The sequence below is a fragment of the Elephantulus edwardii genome, unplaced genomic scaffold (assembly GCF_000299155.1).
Source record: "Elephantulus edwardii isolate Elephantulus edwardi_28Jun2011 unplaced genomic scaffold, EleEdw1.0 scaffold00161, whole genome shotgun sequence".
Lineage (NCBI taxonomy): Eukaryota > Metazoa > Chordata > Mammalia > Macroscelidea > Macroscelididae > Elephantulus > Elephantulus edwardii.
Genome location: NW_006399911.1, coordinates 722,390 through 746,921, shown reverse-complemented (window position 1 = coordinate 746,921; position 24,532 = coordinate 722,390). Strand labels below are relative to the sequence as shown.

The 24,532-nt window shown below is 35.1% G+C and overlaps 1 protein-coding gene across 1 annotated transcript in view; it reads right to left on the bottom strand.

Annotated features, from left to right (window-relative positions):
* LOC102873693 (histone-lysine N-methyltransferase 2C-like) overlaps positions 1 to 20,175 on the bottom strand; it is a 58,004-nt gene extending 37,829 nt beyond the window's left edge. Inside the window, exons 1-4 of the mRNA XM_006895186.1 lie at positions 19,919 to 20,175; positions 8,978 to 9,123; positions 5,054 to 5,163; positions 984 to 1,063 (exon numbers count right to left, since the gene is read on the bottom strand). Of these exons, the coding sequence (XP_006895248.1) occupies positions 984 to 1,063; positions 5,054 to 5,163; positions 8,978 to 9,123; positions 19,919 to 20,175 (593 nt within the window). The remainder of the gene's footprint in view (positions 1 to 983; positions 1,064 to 5,053; positions 5,164 to 8,977; positions 9,124 to 19,918) is intronic.
* Positions 20,176 to 24,532: the final 4,357 nt, after the last annotated feature.

The following is a 24,532-nucleotide window of genomic DNA, read 5'->3' as shown; positions in this document are numbered from 1 at the left end:
GAAGTTTATTTTCTGCGAAAACAGGGCTAAAGATCATAATACACTGTCACTGGTGAATATAAACTTATTTTTTCTCTTTTAAGTTCAACAGGACGTTTATGTACTTTGCTCCTAGGGAACCTTTGGTGCTATTAGAACTTTTCACCATCGTTCCCCTCATCACTTAAGTAGAACTGTAGAGGTTTCCTCCATTTCATTTAAACTGGCAACTCAAGATTTTGTATAAGTTCACCATACTGATGATCTCCAGCAACCTTTGGCCCTTTACTATCTATGAACAATTCCATAAATGATCTTCAATGCTATTTTCAAGTCTACAAGTATTTATTGAAGAATGCTAAAACAGAAAAGTAATTGCTTGTATGAATGGCATTACTACTCTAGTGAAGGTAGACAGAATAAATATGATTAGTAAGTAAATATATGCAATGTTCAGTGGTACTATATGGACAAGAGGAAAAATAAAGCAAGACTTTTGCAACAGTAATGTTAGAAAGAGAAACAATCTTAGGGAGTAAAGAATAGCTGCACTGAGTTAAATAAATAATGATGGAAATGAAGGAGCAAGTTGTACAAGTATCTAAAAAGAATATTCAACAGAAAAGGAATGGCAACTACAAATTTCCAATGAGGTTGAAGGGTATAAAAGAAGGGGACACTTGCAGGAAATGATGTGTGAAAGATCCCCATGGGGAGGGAGAAGATCCTGTAGGCTTGTAAATTATAAGAATGCTAGCTTTCTTCTCTAAATTAGAAACTACTGGATAGTGTTAAACAGAGCAGTGATGGAACAGCTTTCACAATGTATCAATTTCTTTACATTGTGGATATTCTCCCCCCACTCCAACATTAAAATCCAATACCAGCATTTTGTGGCTGCTGTTAACTGTTGTTCAATCTGGTTCAACACTGGCTCTTAGGCACTCCTTCAGGTTGACTCTCTTGTTTCAACTAAGCTCTCATCTTTTCAAACACTTCCTTACTTTCTGTAACAAAACGATCCAGGCACATTCTGTGCTCTGCCAGTGCTGTTCTGGACCAATTTCTTAAGAAACCCTGACCCCTGTTATTAGAGAATAACCATTAAAAACCAAGATCTGGGCCCTCAGTATGCTCACTACCACTGTGATACCACTGCTTCAGGATATTCTTAGCTAGAAGGAAATAGAAGCATGCATAATACCTTTTCTCTCTCACTGCTTTCAAGTTAAAACCAACTCATAGTTGACCCACAGCGGGTTTTCAGAGGCTGTAGGAGATTGCACATCTTTCTCCTAAGGAGCAGCTGGTGGATTCGAACCACTTTTCTTTGGGTTGGCAGGGCAACACTTTACTCATTAGGTCACCAGATACTCTTCTATACTACCTAATGTGAATACATATAGCTATGTTTCTATAGTTAACTGAGCAAATATTTAAACCTGACCCTCATGATCTATAGTATTTTTTCAGTTCTAGTATGCACACAGGTCTGGGGGTACAGTCCTTAGTGAGCTGCATTGATGACCCAAAGGCTAAATGTCTCTGACAAGTCTAATCTCCCAGCATTCTCCTAGGAGAAAGATGCACAGTCTCCTCACTGAGATTTACAGCCTCAGAAGCCTTGGTAGAAGCTGAGAGTTGAAATAACTCAGCACAAGTGAGTAAATGAAGTGAGTACATACCTTAAGTAGTTTAATTGCTAACCAATACCCTTACGAGAAACATGTTTACTAACTAAATGACAGCAGGGATATAGAGTTCTTTTTGTCTTTAGCTCTCCAATGTTCAGTAACAATAATGCTATTTGCAGCTCTTTTCCTTCCCACCCCTTCAGTTTGACTATTTGTTATTCTGTTTCAGATTCCTCCCATAATCACGGTGGTTCTTACTGCCTCCTTTTAGGAAAAGTGAAGCAATTCTGTGACTCTCAGATTCAGAACTACATACAAAGATATATTCTGGAAAGTATCACTGACACTTCATCCCAGCTGCCTTGTTCTTATTCTTTCTTAACCCCACTCGACACCTGCGCGTAACCAATCTCAAAAAGTTTAATAAATTGTCTTTCCAACAGCAAGCATATTTATGTATATTTTCTTGTAACACATTCTTTCTTGCAAGAAGAGTAGCATACCAAAAAGATTCTTTGGATTCTAGGTTTGTTTTGGTCCTCTTCCCTCCACTCATTTAACAGTATACAACAGCAAGCTCTGATGATGAAGTGTATAAGAAGTTGCTCTGCTAACGTCAAAGGCACCTCTCTGGTTTCAAATCAGTCAGCTGCTCTGCAGGATAAAGATGGGCAATCTCTTGCCATGTGATTTACAGCCTCTGAACAACTAGACGTCAGTTTCAACTGGATGGCAATGACTTGGAGAAGCTACTCCATATTAGTTTATATAATCTTCCTCATTGTTTTTTGGTGCTTTTTTCACATCTTCATAGCACTCCACTATGTGGATGAATCAGAATTTTGTCAACCATTCTCCTAGTTCCCATGGAACTTAGATTGTTTCCAAATATTACATTAATTTGTTGTTGTACACCGTCAAATCAGACCAACAGTCTCCTCCAGGGGGTTTCCAGAGGATGTAAACTGCATAGGAAGAGACTGCTCATCTGAGTTGGCAACACAAGTGCTTACCAATAAGCCACCAGAGTTCCCTGAAAAAATGATGGCAATTAATACTTTCTAAAAGCACATGTGTTTTTGTACTACTGGAGGCATATTTTCAGGATAGATTCCCAAAAGAGGGACTGCAGGGTCAAAAGGTAAAAGCACATGGAGTTTTGTAAGGTATTGCACCAAAAGGCCCTTCTCTTTTCCCTTCAGAAGATATGTACCAATCTGCATCCCTTCCACCAAAGTATGCCCAAATCCCTTTCAATAGAATGTGTTCCTATATGTGTTCTTTTCCCTCAATGACAACAACAAAGCCCAACCCATTTCTTGTTATTATGTACCATCAAGTCAGAACTAATTCACAGCTGACCCTCCAAAGGGTTTTCAAGAGGAGCAGCTGATAGATTCAAACTATGTGCCATTGAGTTGGAAACACAACTCTTTACCACTAAGCCACCAGTGAGCCTTGAAATATGACTGTGATTAATGATTTTTTTAATAACATGTAGTTTTGTACTACTGGAGATGTATTTTCAGGATAGAATCTTGTAAATGGAACTGCTAGGTCTTTTTTTTAAGTGCCAAACAAAAAAAAAGTTCTTGCTATCAAGTATCCAATGCTCATACTAACTCCTTATGACTACCAACATGCATGGCAGGAGTAATGCTAGCTATGCAAAGGTTCTATGTTGATGGTTAAGTTTATGTGTGGAGTGTGCTATATTTTCAGAGATTTGGCAGTTTATCTAATAATGTAATTTGGCAATTAAGTAATGATACAGTCATCCTTTATTTTGTGAGCTGATGTATTCATCTTCCATTTTTGCATAACAGGCTGGTCTTTATAACATAACCAAGGCACTAAGCAAAGAGTGAGTACATTTAATAATTGGGGGGGACAGTAGATATAGCAATATAAGGCTGGCATTACCATAAGTTTTGACTGATTTAATTTGGCAGTGCTATCAGTAGTTCTCTTCTAATTTCATCATTTCTCTTCTTATTTCAAATATTCAGAAAGTCAGAAAGCAGGGACATCTCCTATGATTCTACGATTCCTCTGCAGGAGCAGCACAGCCCTCATCTCCAAATACCATTAATCAGTTAACATAAGAGCACAATTTCCTATCTTAAAGGCATACTTTCTTTTAAAAATTCTGAAAAATGTTCACTACCTTCACCTAATACTCTTCACTTTCACAAAATAACCTAAAACTACTTCTGAAACCATCCAGGAAACAAATGGCCCCCACTAATCCACCATGGGCTTGATGTAGGTATTCAGATATGTTCAAGAGAATCTACTAAAGCATACTGTAGTGTTCAAAATTTTATAATGTATGTATATTGAAATGTAGTGTCATATTTCTTTCTGGTACGACTCTTCTTGAGGTGATAGCTCCTCATCTAAGTAAAATAAAGATTTACTTTGATAACCTGGACAAAGCTTATACTTACTGAATAAATATTTGAATTCTAATCTTTGTCTCAATTATAATTTTGGGCATCTTTTCTGCAATCTGCAGTCAATCAAGTAAAGTTCTTATAAATTCTGTGGTTAAATACCTAGTTTTAATTTTCCTTCTGAAAACTTTCTCCTCAATATACTTGGCAAAAACAAAACAGAAAGGTCTAAAGAGAGTGGGTAAAGATCTGCACGTAGTAAACAAATTTCAGTTCATGAAGTCTGTGGCCTTTTTTAGATGTAAGGTCACTACTGCATTTATGTCTGTGTTCACTTAAAAATTATATGAAAGCCATAGTGAAAGCTGAAAGCTTTAAAAGAGAGTCGACTCTGCATTTTATTACATTGGAATAGTACCTCAAAAAGGTGAACTGAACTGCCATCTTGACTGAAAAGAAATACCATTAATTTTTTAAAATATCAAAGAGAGCTAGTCTGCACAGTACATACAGATCTGTTAAAATGTGTTCTTATTTTGCATCCTCATCAAACCAACTCATCTTAAAGAGTTACCATATGGATGTATAAGAAGTAATTACCATTTTAAAATATTTTCATACCTATTTTAAATGTACACTAAAGAGTTAATGAATTTATATTACAGTTATTTGCACAACTCTTTCATTTAACCTACTGTCACAGAGTCAAAGCACAGCAATACTCCACTTGGTTTCTGAAGCTGTAAATCTTTATGGAAGAAGACTGCACTCTAATAAACATCTTCTAATTAATTCTTGGACGTGAGCCTTTATGGTGATTAAATGTTAAGGAGCTCTGGTAGCACAGTTATTAAGTACTCAGCTGTTAACTAAAAGGTTGGCTATTTGTAACAGATGCAGTAATTTGCCTCTGCAACAGTGACAGCAGCGGAAACCCCTAGAGGGCAGTTCTGATCTACCCAAGAAGGTCACTATGAATCAATGGCACAATAGAACAATAAATACTACAAAACTCTAGTTTAAACACTTGGTACTTTCACTTACTTCTGTGCTCCCTGAGACAACAGCTTTGTCCACATTCACCAATAATGGTTCTTCCATCTGGCACACTCCCAATGACCACTCCACACAACGGTGATGAGCCCAGCAAGTGCCTAAAAAGTGGTAAAAGTGAAATGGAGTAAAAAGTAAACATTAAGAGACATTAAAGCTAATAAATAAAACCTCAAAATGAACTCTAATGTACAAATACGTAATTGTTGTGTGCCTCAGAACTGATTCTGACTCACAGCAATTGAACAGAAAAGAGTGGCGCTCTCCTTAAATACACAGTGGTAAGTTAAACAAGTTGTCTTCTACTTACAATGGGTTCCTGTTCTGACATTTTTGTCATAAATCAGTCATGAAGTAAGTGGAATGTTGTTATGTACTGTCGAGTTGGAACCAACCCATTGCTGACCCTCCAGAGGGTTTTCAGAGGCAGTTAATCATATGGGAGATTTCCCATCCAACTTTGTCATAAACCAGTCATAAAGTAAACAGAATAGCTTTCCTTCTTTTTTTCTCCCTCCTTTTTTAAAAAAAGTTTTTGTTATTATTGCCCTTCATGAATATCTTTACATTTGTCTTTGGAGACCGGGAAAATTCTGAAATCTCTTCTGGTCAATATTCTTTTCGTATATCTTGTCAAATACATCCTTGACTTTTTTGGCAGCTTCAACACTAACACTTTCTGCTTTTCCATCACTATGCAAATTATAAAGCCAAATCTGTATGTGAAGGGCTGAAAACAGCCTTTGGTGGCACTAGGTCACCTGAAGTCATGTTCTCCTTTCCATTCCTTCAGCTTTTCACAAGGTCTGTGTGCTTTCATTTGAATTATCCCTAAATTCATAGGAATCCTCTTCTGGTTTTGGTCTTCTATCTTAATCATCAATAGCTTCTCTATCTCATAGATTAGTCCTTACCTCTTCTTTGTTAAAACTGTTTATTTTATTCCAATTGCTTTTCAACTACCTCCAAAGTCGTATTCTTAGTGATTATAATAATATCGAAACAAGACAATCCTTTTTCATGCGTGTTTTTTGTCAACTTTTTTTTTCTTCATTATTATAGGGCTTAATGATCTTCAAGCTGGGTTTAGAAGAGGTCATGGCACTAGAGACATTATTGCCAGTGTCAGATGGATCTTGGCAGAAAGAAAAGGGTACCAGAGAAATGTCTATCTGTGTGACTATGCAAAGGCATTTGACTGTGTAGATCATAACAAATCGTGGCTGACTTTGAGAAAAATGGGAATCTCAGAACACTTGATTGAGCTTATGTGAAACCTTTACTTGGACCAAAGAGCAGTCCTCAGAGAGAGCAGGGAAATACTTCAAGATTCAAAATCAGGAAAGGAGTGTGTGTCTCCATACATTTTCAATCTATATGCAGAATAGATCATCTGGGAAGCAGGGCTTTATGATGTGGAATATGGCATCAGAATTGGAGAATGACTCATCAACAACAACCTATGTTACGTAGATGACACAACTCTGCCTGTTGAAATGGAAGAAGATCTGAAGCACTTGCTGCAGGAGGTCAAGAACTGTACTCTTCAATATGGACTGACAGTCAAGATCAAGAAGACAAAGATTCTCACCACTGGGCCAACTGGCAGCACCATGAAGATGGAGAAGAGATTGAGGTTATTAACAATTACAGCTTGCTTGGCTTGACAATCAACTCTCTTAGCACCAGCAGTCAGGAAATAAAAAGATGAACTGCACTGGGAAATTCTCCTGACAGGGACCTCTCTAGAGTACTGAAAAGCAATGATATCAGTCTAGAAATTAAGATGCACCTAATTCAGGCTGGACAATGACTAAAGATGACAGAAGAAGAAATGACACCTTCATATTGTGGTGCTGGAGAAGAACATATCATGGACTTACAAGAAACAAATAGGTCTGTCTTGAAGAGGATGAAACCAAGTTTCTCCTCAGAGGCTAAGATTTTGAAGCTCTGTCTCACATACTTTGAGCATGTGGCCAGGTGAGACTGGTCCTTGGAGAAGGACATCATGCTCAGAATGGTGGAGGGACAGCACAGCGGAAGATGACCCACATGAGATGGATTGACATAGTGACAGGGGTAATGGGGGTTGGTGTGTCGGAATTACTGAGACTGGCTCAGGACAGAACAGATTCAGAGCTGCTGTACATAGGATTGCTATGGGTCATAGGCGACTCGATGACACATAACAACAAAAACAACAACACTGACCTTTATCTTTATATCCATATTTCTATAGCCTTCCTTACCACCGTTTTTTTACATTAGAACCTAAGTGGAATGACTTCTTTTGCCAGACATATTACAGAGTAAAAGCAATGTAGCTGTTACAGTATGAGAACCCTGAACAACTGATGCAGGTACAACAGACCAGATCTGCAATGAAGAAGGTGCCGGAGTCATAGCCACTGTCAGAAGCAGCAGTCACAGTGCACCAATTTCAATTGCTGGATATTGTCTGAGTTAAACATTACCTCAGTTTTCTGTTAGGACTTCTGATACAACAATACAACACTGACCCTGTAGTCCACACCAGGCTGCTTTATTGATAAATAAGTCATAACACGGAACATTTGTGAATGACTATTTGGGAACAACAATATCAGCAAACCCTGTGCAGCAATACTCTATGTAGTGCATATTACTAATGATAAGATGTTAAAATAAAGAGTCTTAAAGGTAGTCTGTCATATGAATATAACATAATGGTGGACTATTTATCTGTATTTGTGATATCATTAAATCAGTTCTCAAAATGTGATCTGATTCCTCACAGGCGGTGCCAATGATCATCCAGGAACTCACTAGAAAATTGTGGGCCCTAAATGAAACCTACTATGTAAAAAACTCTAGTAAGCTTGCCAGTAATGCTCATGTAAGTAGAATCTGAAGCTTAAGAGCCACTGAAATTGAGAGTAACAGGAAAGAGGAAAATATTCAGAAAACCATAGTTTACTTCATCAACAAACAAAATCAATTTACGTTCACTTTAATAATATTATATTTGGAAACTTGAAAGCAGGAGTGGCATCCACTTCCTAAACAACATGCCTCCGGAAACTATGAATTTTGGTAAATGTCAATAGTTATAGAAGGGCCTCGGGCTTTTAGTTCTTTGGTGCTATGAGTCGTATTCAACTCTAAAGCAATTAACAACAATAAAAAAACCATAAAACAGACAGGAAACTACTTAACACTTTGTAGATACAATGGAAATATATCGCAAATATACACGCTCCTCTACAGTGAGAGCACAAACCCTTAGTGAGTAACAGTTCAGTCTATGGTTCAATTTTCAACCATACAGTACTTAGTCATTATCAGTCTGCAGTTCTGCAGGATGAAATTTCCTTAAGCATCATGCCACAGGCAAGAGTTACCACACTGTTTAAATACTTACATTGCCAAGATCTGTGTCCTTGACTTTGACATTATCATTATTGTAGAATTAGTATAAGGATCCAAAGGAGGTTGGAGGGGGTTGAAGAAGAGGGATGAGAATGTGCAGGGGGGAGGGGGCATCAATCATATAATTGTACAATTTGATGGGTGGGAGGGTGAGAGAAATAAGAAGAATCTGTTCTAGAAAACAATGTATTTGAATTTGGTAAATAAAATAGTATAAATAAACAGTATAAAATACTATTGATTCAAAAAATAGCCATTTTCAGATCATGGCACTACAGTTTACAAAAATTAAATATAAATATTTATAAAGGTGCTGTTGTTAGCCTGCCTTAGAGTTGATTTTGACTAATAGAAAGACCAACATATTTAATGACATCTTAAAAATGTGTTCATTATTTGTAGATGAAAGGTTTTTATTACTTAAGTTGATCATTCAGTGAAACTAAAAAATACTTGCAAAGTCAAGAGAAAAACTGTTATTGAAAACCTACTTAATAATCCTACCTGTAGAATCAAATAAGGCCTGGACATCTATGGCATCTGGAAGGCCAACCAAACTGAGTTCATCCCACAATTTGCCAGCCTGATCGTCTGAAGCAGTCTGTGTGCTCACGCTTACATGTGACATCACACCCTGTGGGGATCGTTCTCTGAAAAAACAGAAGGAAAAATGCAGATGTGGCAGTGACAGCAAGTAGGAAAGCACTTTCTCCTATAAAAAGCTAAACATTAAACAATGTATTGCTGCAAAAATTTTCACTTATTAGGCAAAAATTGATGTTATAATGTTAAACTGATATAAAATTGATGTTATGTTATGTTATAAACAACTAGGGGGCAAAAATTTTATCTCAAAATCCATAAGGAAGTGTTAAAAGTTAGAACTGTAAACTTATTTGCCATTCCATAATACAAATTTTTAAAAACCTTCACATTCTCATATTCTAGTCAGGAACCACTGAATCATATAAAATGAACAGATCCTTTGGCCTTACTTAAATGTTTGCAATATGTAAGGTGATCAAATCAGAAAGTTTTAACTTGATTCATCTTAAAAGAGGACTATAGCTACAGAGTTGCAGCTAATTTTAGGTAAAGAAAGATTACTTCCTCAGGGAAATGAAAATCCATTACAAAATGAGAAGAGAGAAGGAAAGGGGTAAAACATGTTAGCATAGCTTGTTTATGTTTCCTGTGACACGTTTCAACAGCTACTCTGTGACACGACATTACACGGACCCTCAAGACTTTACTTCACGTAAAACCAAAATACAACCAATGGCATAAGAACTAAGACAACATAACAGCAAAAACTATATTCTAAAAACAGATGCTGAATAAGGTATAAAACAAATGGGAGATTTCAGAATTTCAAGACCCTAAGCCATGAAGTATTATTTGAGATCATGAAGTAAATAATGAGTACTATTGTGTTTAATATCATATATGGGAAATCAGATGACTGTAACTAAAACCTTAATCTTCTCCTGACATTATAGTATTTAACCTCATCATAATTCTGGATAAAATCACTATTGAATATAGATCATAACTCACTGCACTTCTGTATGGTGGATATTTATCATGATTCCTATTAAGAGAAAATCAGCACAATGACCAGGGTATTAAACTTTTTATACCTGGAATCATTGAAAGAAAAGAAGTATTAACATATTTTAATAAGTACATTTAAATATCAAACTATATAAAAATAAGTAATTATTTTATATTCAGCATTAGAAATGCACTTATCATTTTAAAAAAGGTTTAACATGCTATGCTAACTTTTAGTTCTCACTAATGCCCACCGTAAAATGAGACCAAATGTTTTCCTGTTCCATGACCTCCATCCTTATAATCTTTATTACTAAGCTTTGTTACTTTATGGGGTGGGGGAAGACTAACACTCCATTTTTGAAAGCTAAATTTGAACATGTTTTCTCTGCATCAGTATTTGAAGAGATTCAAGGTAAAAATATCAATGGAATGACTAACCCGTGTAGTACTAAACAGTTTCTAATCTGCAACTTGATCAAATTCACCATTCAGACTAATTTGTATTTATTCATATAATTAAGACATAAATGTCAGTCCTAAGATGAAAGCAGCCCAGTTAAGATGAAATATAAATGTCCCAAATTTTAAGTTATGGAATAAAAGTAAAGAGAAAAGAAAGGATTGCACTTTCTCAAAATTATTATACCTTAAGAGGAAAGCTATTTTTAAAATCTCATTTTCAATATCAGGAAAAAAAACCACACAACGGACTATCTCATTTATAATTTATTAATAACATATTTTGGAATAATTATCAAGCTAATGTTCACAACTCAATGAGTTCCAATATTTGGTAAATGTGCTTCATTCTTAAGTCCCATTAAGTGGCCATTATTATTTAAAAACTTGGTAAACACTAAGTGTGTATACTTTCATTAAAGCAAAGCTATGTTTATATAATTATCTTAGCCCATAAAAACTATCACTAAATATTAACAGCTTATAAAATAAGAAAGCAAACAAAGCCCAACTGTATTTCTCATTATTATATATATAATATAAAATTTCCCATTACATATATATGTCATTAATTTAAGATCAAGAAATCCATTAAATTTGCTAATTCTTCATGGACATTTTTAAGTCTGCTCGCATTTGATATATTTTATTACACTGTAAGCACTCAAATGATAGCAAAAGATAGAGTTCTGATCTACCTATTAAAATCACACACGCTGCCATCAAGTTCACCCTGACTCACAGTGCAGGTCATGCATTTTCTAAGGTTATACATCTTTAGAGGAGACTGCCCTGCTTTTCCTGAGAACCAGCTGGTGGGTTAAAACTGGCTTACTTTTTGGTTAGCCGGCTCACTGTGCTAAGTACTCTGGACCCTACGCTCCTACAGTTTCCAAAATATCAACATTCTATGCTTCCTTAAAATGTTCCACCTTAAATTCTTTTTTAAAAGAGTTCTCCTTCTTGTTATTGTTTCTTTTCTCAATTCAGGTCTTCACAGCTTTGGCAGCAATCCAAAACAAGGAGCCAATCAAATAAATCCAACACAACAACAATGCTTCAATATTTAAATTTGGATACAAGCCAGATAAGCACTTGGATGATTACATCATCACCCTCAAGGGGTAAAGATGGTTTGCCTTCAAGCTAAACTAATTTTTACACTTTCAAACTGATTACATAAAATCTTATTTCAACAAAAAACAGAGCCGATCCTACAGATTCTTATGATCCTTACACAACAAACCATATTATAAAATGATTGTTTTCTATGTTCAGAAAGCAATATATTAGATAAGAGTTTTCGGTACTTTTACATGAATACACACACAAACAATGGTTATGTAAATATAGTTAGGAAATTAATGCATTATTTTCCAAATAAAAGCATCTTCTGTAACTTTAGAAAGGGTATTCTTAACATATAATAACCTAAAAAGAAGAAAATTAACACCGTATTATAAGATTTTGTAGTACTAGTCATCATTATTTCAACCATTCATTAATAAAAAGCACACATAAAGGATGAAAGTAGAATTTAAAGTAGTTCTAGTTTTGCTCTGAGTCACAAGTAAATATTTATTAAGATGAAAAGAACTTCTTGAATCCCATTTTTTTTCTTCTTTCCACTTAAGAGTTAATAACCTCTATTACTCTCCTTTTACATTATATGCATTACATCACAATATATGACATTATATTTAAACTTTTCTTCCAAAAGTTATACACACTAACTTGGCTAATAAACAATTTTTTAAAACCTAAAACCTTTTTTAAATACAGTAAGTATTTTGTGGAAATGAGTGCTTTTTGTTGAGGTAATGTTAACTTATAAATATCCTATTTATGCTGAAAATATAAAAAAACTTATTAATGGTAACATCAGTTATAAGCAGTATTATTAAAAAAAATGCATATAGCCTTATTTTTATACAATTTAAATTCAAAACTGCTTACTTTCTCTGTCCTCTTTGTTTTCGTGGTGCTGAATTTTGCGTTTGATCACAGGTTCCATTGCTGTTGTCATCAGTATCTTTCTTGCTAGGAGATTGGTTTTTCCATGGCAAGATAAATCCAGGTGTTACTCTGAACTGTTTTAAATCTCCTTGTCCTAAGGAACTTTTTCCACCACAGTAACAAAAAGCGCAGAGTTGTTCACTGGTGAAAAATGAAAAGTGAGCGAGATAGAGAAGGAGGAAAGATGCTTTATTTAATTATTTTAAGTGACAGAAAATTCCAGATACTTATACAGCTATGGATACTTCTAGGTATAAAAGTAAATGCTATGTCTTTAGCACAAGCTAAAGGGAAGCTCTGGTGGCCCAGCAGTAAGGAGTTGCACTGTCAACTCAAAGGCATACAGTTCAAATTCACCGGGTATTCCACAGGAAAAATATGGGCAATTTCCTTCTGTGTGATGCATGATTTAAAAACTTTGAAAATCTGTTGGAGGGTCAGCTACGAGGTGGCTCTAACTCCACAACATAACAACAACAGCGCAAACTAAGTTTTCAATATACTTTCAATAGGCTTCAGTGTATGGGCATGTTGTCAAGAGGTGTCACTCCTTGGAAGAGGACACTATGTTTAGAAAAGTGAAGAATCAACAAAGGAGAGGATTGCCACAAAACGGATTGCCACAATGGTTTGCAGTGATGGAATGCAGTCTGGCAGAGATCTTAGAATGGTGCAGGGGAGTTGTTCATAGGGTCTCTATGAATCACAGTTAACTCAATAGCACCTAACACAAATATTTAGTGACTGCATCCTAAGAACAATTATATTTAATAACTTCTTTTAAAAATTGTATAACAATGAAAAAAAATTTACTTTTCAAAAGAAAAGAGAACTGGGGGGGAGGGGGGGCATGGAGGAAAGTCCAACAATGAATGAATGGAAATCCAAAGTCTCTGTAAATTTTCATTAAAATTAATGATAATAGCTCTGGTGGCCTAGTGGCAAAAAGCTGTACTGCAATCCCAGAGGCATGCAGTTTGAATCCACCAGATGCTTTGCTGGTGAAAGAGGGGCAATCTCGTCCTGTACCAGTTGGATGCAATTTGATGGTACACACTCAAAAAAATAATAAAATAAAATAATAATATTTATTATTATTATTAAGTAAACATACCAAGTAAAAAATAATAAGCACTAACTTATACCTAGAAAACCATTTAAATTTTTTTTATTACCAGAAATAGTAAATCTAAGACGGGCAAAAAGCATAGTTTAATGACCACTTAATTCCATGATCCATAAAACATGTTGCAACAAACTTTTTAAAAGTAGACGGAAAGTTCTTCACACATGGTAAAACATAAGACAGGCAGACAAACAAATACGGGGCGGCGGGGAAGGGAAGGAGAAAGGGAGAGAAAAGGGGTTGTAAAATTACAAACTGATTACCAGGGCTCTGGGGAGAAGAATATGTGAAATACAAGGGGGTTGGGAATGGTGAATTCTGTATATTGTAATGGTGTACATATGGCAGTATCAATTTTTCAAAATTCATAGAAATATAAACTATAATATTTATTAATATATCAGTAATAGTCCATTAATTGTAAAATTTATTTCAGACTAATAAAAGAAACTATATGTGAGAGAGTAATGAGATATACAGATACAGGTATATATGAATTCTGTATTTGTTCGATTTTTCTTTAAAACAAAAACTTTTCTTAAAAAAACTCCTGTACAATATACAATCAGTTGTTAGATAAAGCAGAATCTTTCTAAAAAATTCTACTGATTTAAAAAAAATATATTTATGGAATATATCCTTAATAACTTACTATATGAAAAAATAAAAGTAACCTTCTTAGACAAATATTTTTTCTTCCCAATATATTTAACTGCTGCTCTACCCAAATCTTTTTTCTGAGATATCCACTACCACCTCTGTAGGGATCTCTCATGGTCTAATGGAAAGGAACTGCGCTGCCAATCCAAATGCACATGGTTTGAGTTTACCAGGTGCTCAGTAGGAGAAAGATGGGCAATCTCCTCTTCTGTGATTTACTGCCTCTGAACACCTGCTGGAGGGTCAACTGTGGTGGTTCCAGCTCAACAGAATATAACAATAAACTACCTCTTTAATAAATAAATTTTACATAATCCTTTACCATTAATGGGAGTAACTATGGTCTCTTGGGTTGCTATTTAACTATTAAATTCCAGAGTTAAATTGATATTGGCCTCTCACAACTGTCTGTTGCTGAGAGGTTACCTCTCTAAGTTTTTCTAATGTATTACTTATTTTAACATCATGATAAGCAATGTTGGCAACTTGAACTGAGTCACATACTTGCTGATCACCAGATATCATAAAGCAAGCTAAGAGTAATTTGGCAATTTTTAAAACAAATTGCTGTGCCCAAGTATGAGACAGATTTGTATTCGCCAAATAGAAACTTCACAAAAGATGCTCTAATGTAAACACATTAAAAAACTCAAAATCACTGAGAAAACATAATCAAAATCACAATACTAATAACATTATTTACAATAATGTCGAAACAAAAGGCCCATATTAAAAAACTTGACAATACCAAGAGAGGTTTGTGGAGCAACTAGAACTCCCATATACTGCTGGTAAAAACACAAAATAATACAACCAGGCTAGAAAGCAGTTTGATAGTTTCCTTAAAATTATCTTTCTACTAAAATACTAAGTATTTCACCAAATGAACTAAAAATCTTATCCACACCAAAAGCTATAGTGAGTATCTGTTTATGCTATTTATAATTGCCAAAAGCTGTAAACTACACAAATGTCTCTTATCTAGGATATGGATAAACTATGACATAGAATGAATACTAATAATTGTAATAATTAGTACTCTGGGTAGTTTGGTGGCTTGGCTGCAATTCCAAAGGTATGTGTTTCAAATCCACTAGATGCTCCTCTGAAAACCAGGTGAAGGGCAATGGATCAGCTCCAACTCGAAGGCACACAACAACAACAACGACATATTAGTATTATATATAACAGTAGACTAATGGGCAATCTCCTCCTGTGCTATTTATTAACTGCCTCTGAAAACTCACCAGAGGATCAGCTATGGGTTGGTACTGACTATAGTACACATCAACAATGACTCTATTACTATACAATACCAAATGGGACAGAAAAAATCCCGATATATGCATAAGATTTTAATGCCTTTCTCTGAAAAAACTATACAAAGCAGACAAAAAATAAGCATACTTAACATTATTACTGATTACTTCTAAATCATTATGCAAATATAAACAAATTTGGGAAAATGAATAAACTTCTACATACAAATGATAGATAATTCACACTCATTTCAAGCATATTTTTAAATACTCCAAAAGGGAGCAAGATGTTACTCTGCAATCCCAAAGATATGTGGTTTGGATCCACCAGATGCTCCTCTTGTGCCAGTTGGATCAGATTCAGTGGTACACAACAACAACAAAAACCCCAAAAATAACCTTCCAAAAGTATAACAAATATTGGGCTACAAAGGAAGCTCTGAAGTGTGCCAAAAGATCAATAATATACAAGCAAAAATCTCAAACAAGAATATATATTTATTTATAAGTTACTAAAATTTTTCAATATTTGAAACTAGGAAATATATGCTAAATTACTCTTGGATTAAAATAAAGATCTCAATATTCAGAACTAAATGATCATGAAAATATTAAATGCAAAAATATGTAAGATGCAACTAAGGCCTGAACTGAGAGGAAGTTGTTGGAGATGGTATGTGTCATCCAGCTATAGCTGACTCACAGCTGCCCCTCCAGTTGTTTTTTCAGAGGCTATAAATCACCCAGGAGGTCACTACGCATCTTTCTGCTGAGGAGCAGCTGGTGGTTTTGAAATGCCTGCCTCTGTACCGAAAACATAACTCCTTACCCACTATGTCACCAGATCTTTCTGAAGGAAGCTTACAGACTTACAAAAATGTCCATAAAAAGGGACATTAAATGAGTTAAGCTTTTTCTACAAGAAATGGTGGGGAAAAGTAACCAAGACTCTAAAAGAAAGGAGAAAGAATAAAAGCAGACAGAATTCAATACAGATAAGCACAAACAGCAGATCTGCAAAATGAAAACCCAATTCTTTTCAAAAGTTTTAAGAGAAATATTATATAATATACTATTATATATGTTATTCTATTCTGTTGTTATTCTATTCTGTTATGTTATTCTTTTATTCTATTCTATTTCTATTTCTATTCTATTTCAATTCCATATGAGCAATCTCCTCCCCTGAGATTAACTGCCTCTGAAAATCCACTGGAGGGTCAGCTATGGGTTGGAACACAACATTACAAACTAGCACTTTAGGCATATTTCTAGAAGGAACATTGTGCTTGGAAAAGGGAAAAGATCAGTGAAAGAGAAGAAGGAAGACCCTCAACAAGATGGACTGACAATCTGAGTGTAACAAAGGGCTCATGTGTGTCAGAGAAAATGAGAATGGCACCAGATATGATAGACTTTAGATCTAATTTCACAGGGTCACTACAAGTCACACTTGACTCAACATCTCCTAATAATCACAACAACGAGCAGTAAGTTTCCTTTCCAATAACTCCACAAGACTGAGAATCTTAAATGCCAGTTATTCCAAACCAGGAAGAAGTAAATTGCTATCTTTAAGAAAACGTTTAAGAAAACTATAGTATCATTTTGTTTCAAGATTGGAACAAAAAATCGTACTTAGATTTTTTTATGAACATAAAGAAGCTTAATCGTATACTTTAGAGTATGACACAATCAGGTAGTGTTTACACCTTTTTTACCTTTTTGTGAATTTAGAAACTCATTTGTAAGAGTTATTTGTTATTGCTGCTACTTAATATTTTTAAAAATCATTGTAGATCCAAATCCTATGCCATATGCACACCTCAAAAATACTCTTTCATAATTTATTTTCACTATTGTTTTGGATCTTCTATGCAAGTAAGTCTCAGTTAATTGCAGTAGTAGTTATCAATCTGTTTAAATAAATTACTTCTCTTTGTTTTTAAAGTTTTTCATAATTAAAATTTCCCTGACACTAATTAATATAAACCTTACTTGCCTTTCATACTTAAGACTGTAATATCCTCAAATTTGACATGACAAAAAGTTAACATCCTTTCAAAAAACTAAAGATCTCTAATTGTCCCAAACAATTTTTAAAAGGTAGCCCCACTGATGTGTGGTGTTACTCTGTAACCTATCCAAATTAGTTGTGTATCCGTTTCTGGGTTAGCTATTTCATTTCACAGATCTCCCCTCCCCCTGCAGTTATACCTCATTTACTAAATGACTGGGACTTAGTATTTGATGAAAACAACTTGCCCTCTTCTCATGAGATTTTCTTGGTTAATGCAGTCTTTTTTGCATATTAAAAAAATTCTATCAGCTAGTCAAGTTTTAGAATATAGAAATTTTGATTAGGATCTTTTTTTGACTATATGTCAAATGGGAAGTAATAAATACCTTTAAGTATTGCATTTTCTAAAACATGAATGCACTATTTCTACTACTATGATGTCTTTTCATAAAGTTCTGGAATTTTCCCATAGAGAGAACACATATACTTTCTCACTATTGATGGGACATTATTTGAACTATTAAAAAATAATATTCCAAGAAATACTGTTTCTATCTATTTCTACAAATAAAAATGATTTTGTATTATAGGGAACTCTGGTGGAAAATGATTTTGTATTCTGGCGTACAGAATTAAAAATTATTTTGTATTTTTATTTCCTATCTTACAATGTTGATAAAATTTTATTAATGATAATATATTATCTATAAGGCTCTTATTGTTTTATGTATTAAATAATTAAAACATAATAAATTCAACCTATTAGATTTATTTTAAGGAAACAAGGGTACAAAAAATATTGAAAAGGTCAGATCTTAACAATATACTGATATCAGCAGAATGTGTAGTCTCTCTTTTTTGTCTAAATAATAATTATGGTGACAATGGTGTACTTGAAAAGCTAGAAATAACTTTGACATTAGTTATGAATCCAATTCAAATTTATTCTTCTATGTGGAGTGAGAAAATTCTGGTGGTGTGGGCTATTGTGCTGCTAATCCAAAGGTCATGCCTCTCAAGCCGTTCAAAGCCACCACAGAAAAGATGAGCAGGCTCCTGTGATTTATAACCTTGAAAACCCTTTGGAGGGTCAGCGATGTATCAGTTCTGAGTCAACATTAGTGAGTGAATAGTGAACACCAATATAACTTTACTTTTTAGATAGACTGTGAACTATCTATTGTAAGTAATTTGAAAGGTCATGCTTCCTACAAATTACATTTTTCATAGATTTATAAATAAGTTTTAATTTTCACTCTTCAACAAGTACTTTATAAAAATCAATTCAATGTGAGGCACTATTCAAAGTATATAAGGGCTCAAAGGTAAGAAACTGGGGCAAAACTAATCCAAAAAATTTAAGAAAGAGGCTACAAAGCATTCCAGAAGTGGACTTAGACTATCAGATTTCTAATAAAAACTAGAAAATTACTTCTCAATTCTAAGATGCATTTACCATTAAGATGTATTCTAATAGGGGGGCTCTGGGGACCTAGTGGCAAAAAGCTGCACTGCAATCCCAGAGGCACACAGTTCGAATCCAACAGATGCTCTGCTGGAGAAGGAGGGACAATCTCCTCCTGTACCAGTCATATCCACACAAAAAAGAATTAATAAAAATGTATTCTAACTTCTATTACAAATAAAACTGGAAATTAAAGACAAGATTACTCTAATAGCAGTCTAACTACATGTAAATAGTACAAGTTCAAATTAATTTTAATTTTAAATCTCTAATTCAAGAATGATTTTTGACAATATGAAGGGTGAAATGTCTGGTATGCTTTCAAATGGAAATGTCAAGCAGATAAATGGGTAATAAATCCCAAAAGTACCCAGAAATATTTGTATGTGGAATTCATGAGCACACAGACAGGATACAAAATGTCTTAGCCTTCAGGACTCCATTATAAAAGGTAAAATATCTAGCAAAAATCAGAATAAGACATGAGAAAATGGCAAAAAAACAAACAAATAAATAAATGAACATTGAAAAAGAAAACAATCATGGTTATTTCAATTCATGTCTTTAAAAAAAAGCTCAATCAAACTGCTAATAAAGACAAGACTTCAAAGCTGAATTATACTTATGATTACAGGTAAATATAAAAATTATCTTTATGCTAAAACTTCATAGTCGCTTTTTCTGCTAGAAATAGGATATTGATACTAGTCTGAGAGGACTGGAATAACCTATTCTTCTCAAAATTACCTAGCTACACAGGTATTTTCTCTCTCAACAATCCAAAAAGCCACCATATTCCAATTTAAAGCTACTAAATAATGAAATTCCATGCAAACTTACATCCTAAACTTATGCTCCCTGAATCTTCACGTGTCCAACTCACTGGCCATTGTTCTCATCACTAACATTCAATCTCTTGCTGCCCCGCTCTAACCTGATTTTGGCTTCCACACCAACAGAAACCATGGCGGTTGCAGACTCTTCAGACACAGCATTCTGAAGCAGTGGAACTGGTGGCTTGTTGTCCATTTCAGCTTCAGCATCCTCTTCTGCAGACTGTTCTTTGATTTCTGCTTCACAGTAAAGAAGAAGATACAAAGAATCATTTCTAAGTTCTTTATCTATCCACTCTTTCCCCATTCTCTCCCCAACCTCCTTATGTCAGTCCTATTTTTATAGCAGTGTTTGTCCTTTAGTGCCAGATAGCTTGCACTCAGCATAATGATCTGCAGGTTTCCTCGTGTTATATTGTGTTTTACAGATTCACTGTTTTTTAGTGCCGTGCAATATCCCATTGTGTGAATGTACTATGGTTTTTTTATCTATTTGTTTGTTGATGGTCACCTGGGTTGTTTCCACCACTGCCGTGGTGAATAACATAGCAGTAAACATGGGTGTACATAAAAATAAAAATTTTGACCATTAGTAGAAAAGTTTTCTGAGTTGGTTGTAATTTGAACTACACCATGTTTTACACATTAGAACAGATGAGGGGGGAACTATCCAAAAGGAATATATTATTAGACATTATATGTACACAACAATCTCAAACAAGGGGTGCACTATGCAGTGGGGAAGGGGAGGGAGAATGGAGGAGAAAATGTCAACAATTAAAAAAAATTTAAAAGAAAAAAGACTTATTTTTAAGACTATAATAATTTTATCCATAGGAGAATTCCATTTAACACCAGTCTCAGTTTCTCTTAGCCAAGTTAGACACTGCTTCCTTGAAAGTAGGCTATTGCTGCTGCTGGAATGGACCCATAGTTGATGATACTCATACCACTCCAGGCAATTTTCCAAAACTGTAAACTGCCTAGAAGGGCTGTTCATCTTTCTCTAGTAGAGCCGCTGGTGGATCCAAACCACCAAACAGATCTGCCTTTGGGTTAGCAGTGACACTCCCTATCAACTATGTCACCAGAGCTTCCTGAAAGTCATCGTTGCTGCTTTGCCAAGGCCTGACCCATCCTAAAAACATGTCCAAAGTATGTAGATTTTCAGAGGCAATTAATCAGAGCAAGTGGTGAATTCAAAACTTGTGCCTTAAAAAAGTGTCCATCCTTACCACTAAGGTATCAGAAGTCCCTGAATATGGATTATATTGTTGTTACTGTGTATCATCCAGTTGGAACTGTCCCACATCTGACTTCCCAGTGGGTTTTCCGAGGAAGTAAATTGCACAGAAGGAGAAAGCCCATCTTTCTCTCTCCCTCTCTCTCTCAATCTCTCTCTCACCAGCTGGTGGATTCAAACTGTATGCCTGGAGGTTTGCAGTGCAGCTTCTTACCTCTGGGCCACCAAAAGGGGCTAATTAACAGGTGAGGCAATGAAAATTAAGTCACACTAAGAGCATTTCATCAAGTTTTGACAGTTAAAAAAGAGAAGAAAGGAGGGGCTTATAATTTAAGAGTTACTTCATCCTGCCCTTTTTTGGTTGGGGAGAAGAGACCATGCAGAAAAGATATAAGTACATTTTGAGTTAGAAAAGCAGCGTCCAATCAAGAGATAAGAATTGCTGCTCCAAGTAAACATAATAAATAATGTGAAGTTACAGAGAAAGTAATATGGGAGTGTGCTAAGAGCCTTACAGCAGAGGAGTAATATGCCTCCATATTTACCAACACAGTACACAAGACACACATACTCTTATGACACACATACTTTTATGAAAGAAGAATGATGCTACCATGAAGGCATTTAAAAAGCCTCTTAACAGGTTGCTTTAGAAGAAAACTTGTGTACGGTACTTGAAGAAAGGCAAGAAGGTCATGGTATCTCAAATATTTAGCTTTTAAATTGGTTTATAATTTGAGCACACATGGTTGTTTTAAATTAATAATTTCAATAAAATTTTAAAGAAACTTCACTTATGTGTTTAAAAAATGACTAATTTTTTTTCATGTAACAACATATTTATGGTGACTGTGACCAGCAAAACGACAGAAAGTTGATTGGGCCTGCAGAGCTGTAGCCCTAGAGGAAGCAACTAGAAAGAGCCAGAAGTTACTCCTTATAGACAGCTCCCTGGCACATTTTCAACCCGAGATACAAATGCAGTTCTGCTAAAGTGAATCTGCTTATTATACTGAAAATCCTATAAAATGACACTACATAAAAACATCTTTTGAAAAGCATTTCCATACTGCCCAGAGACGCATGTAGTGTATGTGAAGTAAGTACTTTTTATACCATTCATAACAGTAGGTAACAAGAAATAACAAGCGTCAGGAGGTAACACATTTAAACAAAAAGAAAGAATTAATGCCTCAGACAGAGATTTCTGAAAAGAAGCTGCATAGATCAGAGTAACAGGGCATCACATATCCCAGGGAACACTAATCTTTTTGTACCAGCTTCCTGAATCGCACAATGAATTAATGAAATCCCTGCATTTCCAAATGCTGCTCCATCTGGTAAGACTTAGTCTTTCCTTTTTTTATGCTGTTACCCACCACTTACAGTTTCCAACCAAAAATTTTGTCCTCCTGGAAAAATGTAGCACAGTTTCCCCTTTTCCTTTATATTTTACCTCTTCAAAAGAAAAATCCACATAAAACGAAGCAAAGATAGCACAGAGAGAAAACGTAGTCATAATGCTGATATATTTAAAAAGTAAGATCTCAAATTAATCGCTCTCTAAGGACTGGTCCCACCTTGCAACATGTCCAAAGTATGTCAGATGAAACCTCAGAATCCTTGCCTCCAAAGAGCAGTTTGGTTTAACCCTCTCCAGGAAGACATCATGCTTGGAAGAGTGGAGGGCCAGAGAAAAAAAGAAAGATCATCAATGAGAGGGATGATCAGTGACTGGGGTAATGAGGATAGGTGTGTCAGAAACAATTAGGTTGGCACAGGATAGAGCAAGTTTCTGGGCTTCTGTATACAGTGTCGCTATAAGTTGCAAGCAACTCTATGGCCCAAAACAACAACAACTCCAATTAGTAACTGTATACTTCAAGCAATGAGAAAAAGAAGAGCAATCCCAAAAGTACCAGATGGGGAAGAAAAAAAAAGAAGAAGAGTTAGGAGACAAATGAAATAAAGAATATAAAAACAACAGAGCGAAGTGATGGGAGGAATTGGTTCTTTGAAAATATCAGTGAATAAGGGAGCTCTGGTGGCCTAGTGGTAAGAAGAAGCTGCACTACAGTCCCAGAGTATGTGGTTCTAATCCCCCAGATGTTCTGAAGGGCAATCTACTCCTGTACCTGTCAGATCCTATTTGACTATACACACACAAAAAAAATAGTAAAATATAGTATTTTTTTTAAATAAAGAAAACATCAGTGAAATCACTAAACCTTTAGGTTGACTGACAAGAAAAAGGTAGAGAAGAGGACACAAAAACTAAAATCAGAAATTGAAGTGGTGACATTATTACCAACTCTACCAACAGAAAAGGAATCCTTGGAGAAGCATCATGCTTGGAAAGGTGGAGGAATAGCACAAGAGAGAAGACCAAGGATGAGATGGAGTGACACAGTAACTGAACTATTGATAGCAAGTGTGTCCCTCTGGAAAGGAGCTCTAGTGGCCTAATGGTAAAGCTGTGCTGCAATACCAAAGGCACACAGTTCCACTAGTTGCTCTGCAAGATAAAGATGGACAATCTCCTCCCGTGCAATTAATTACCTCTGAAAGCTTATGGAGGGTCAGTAATGTGTCAGTTAGTCACAACAACAGCCAATGATACAGAATAATTTGTCAACATATTAGACAAATTAGATGAAATAGAGACATGATTACTATATAAAAAAATTTTAAAAAATACTACTACCCAAAACATTAAAAAATATTACTATAAAAACTGACTCTAAATTAAATAGAAAATTCCAACAAATAAAAGGGATTAAATAGGAATAAAACACTTTCCAACAATGAAAAGCCAAGGAACAGAGGGTTTCACTAAGAAATTTAACCAAATATTTTTAAGAAATTAAAACAAATTCTGCTCAAACTCTTAAAAAAAAAAAAACCAAAACAAGAAAAGAAGGGGAAATCATAGTAACATGATTTGATGGGAAAGATCCGGTGTGAAAAACAATGTTATGGACTTTGAAAGTAACCAATGAGGGAGTTTTTCTTTTGCTTTTCAAGGAGAGGAGCAAATGGGGGGGGGGGGTGTTTGTGCGGGGAGAAGGGTGCAACATGAATGAATGGAATCCCAAAATCTCTGTAGATGTTCATTGAAATAAAAAATAAACAACCTAAATTAAAAAAAAAAAAAAGAAAGTAACCAATATAAAAATTTTATTTAAAAAATAAAAACAGAAGCGTCTGCACTTCTTAGCCATTGTATGGATGAGGGCAGCACTAGCATGATAAAGACAGTACAAGAAAATTTCACATTTACCATATGTTGTGCTGCTGTGGCATAGGGGTAAGAAGCTGTGCTGCAATTCCAAAGGCACACAGTTTGAAGCCACCAGCTGCTCTTCAGAAGGATGGGCAATCTCTTCCTGTGTGATTAAAATTCACTGGAATGTCAATTATG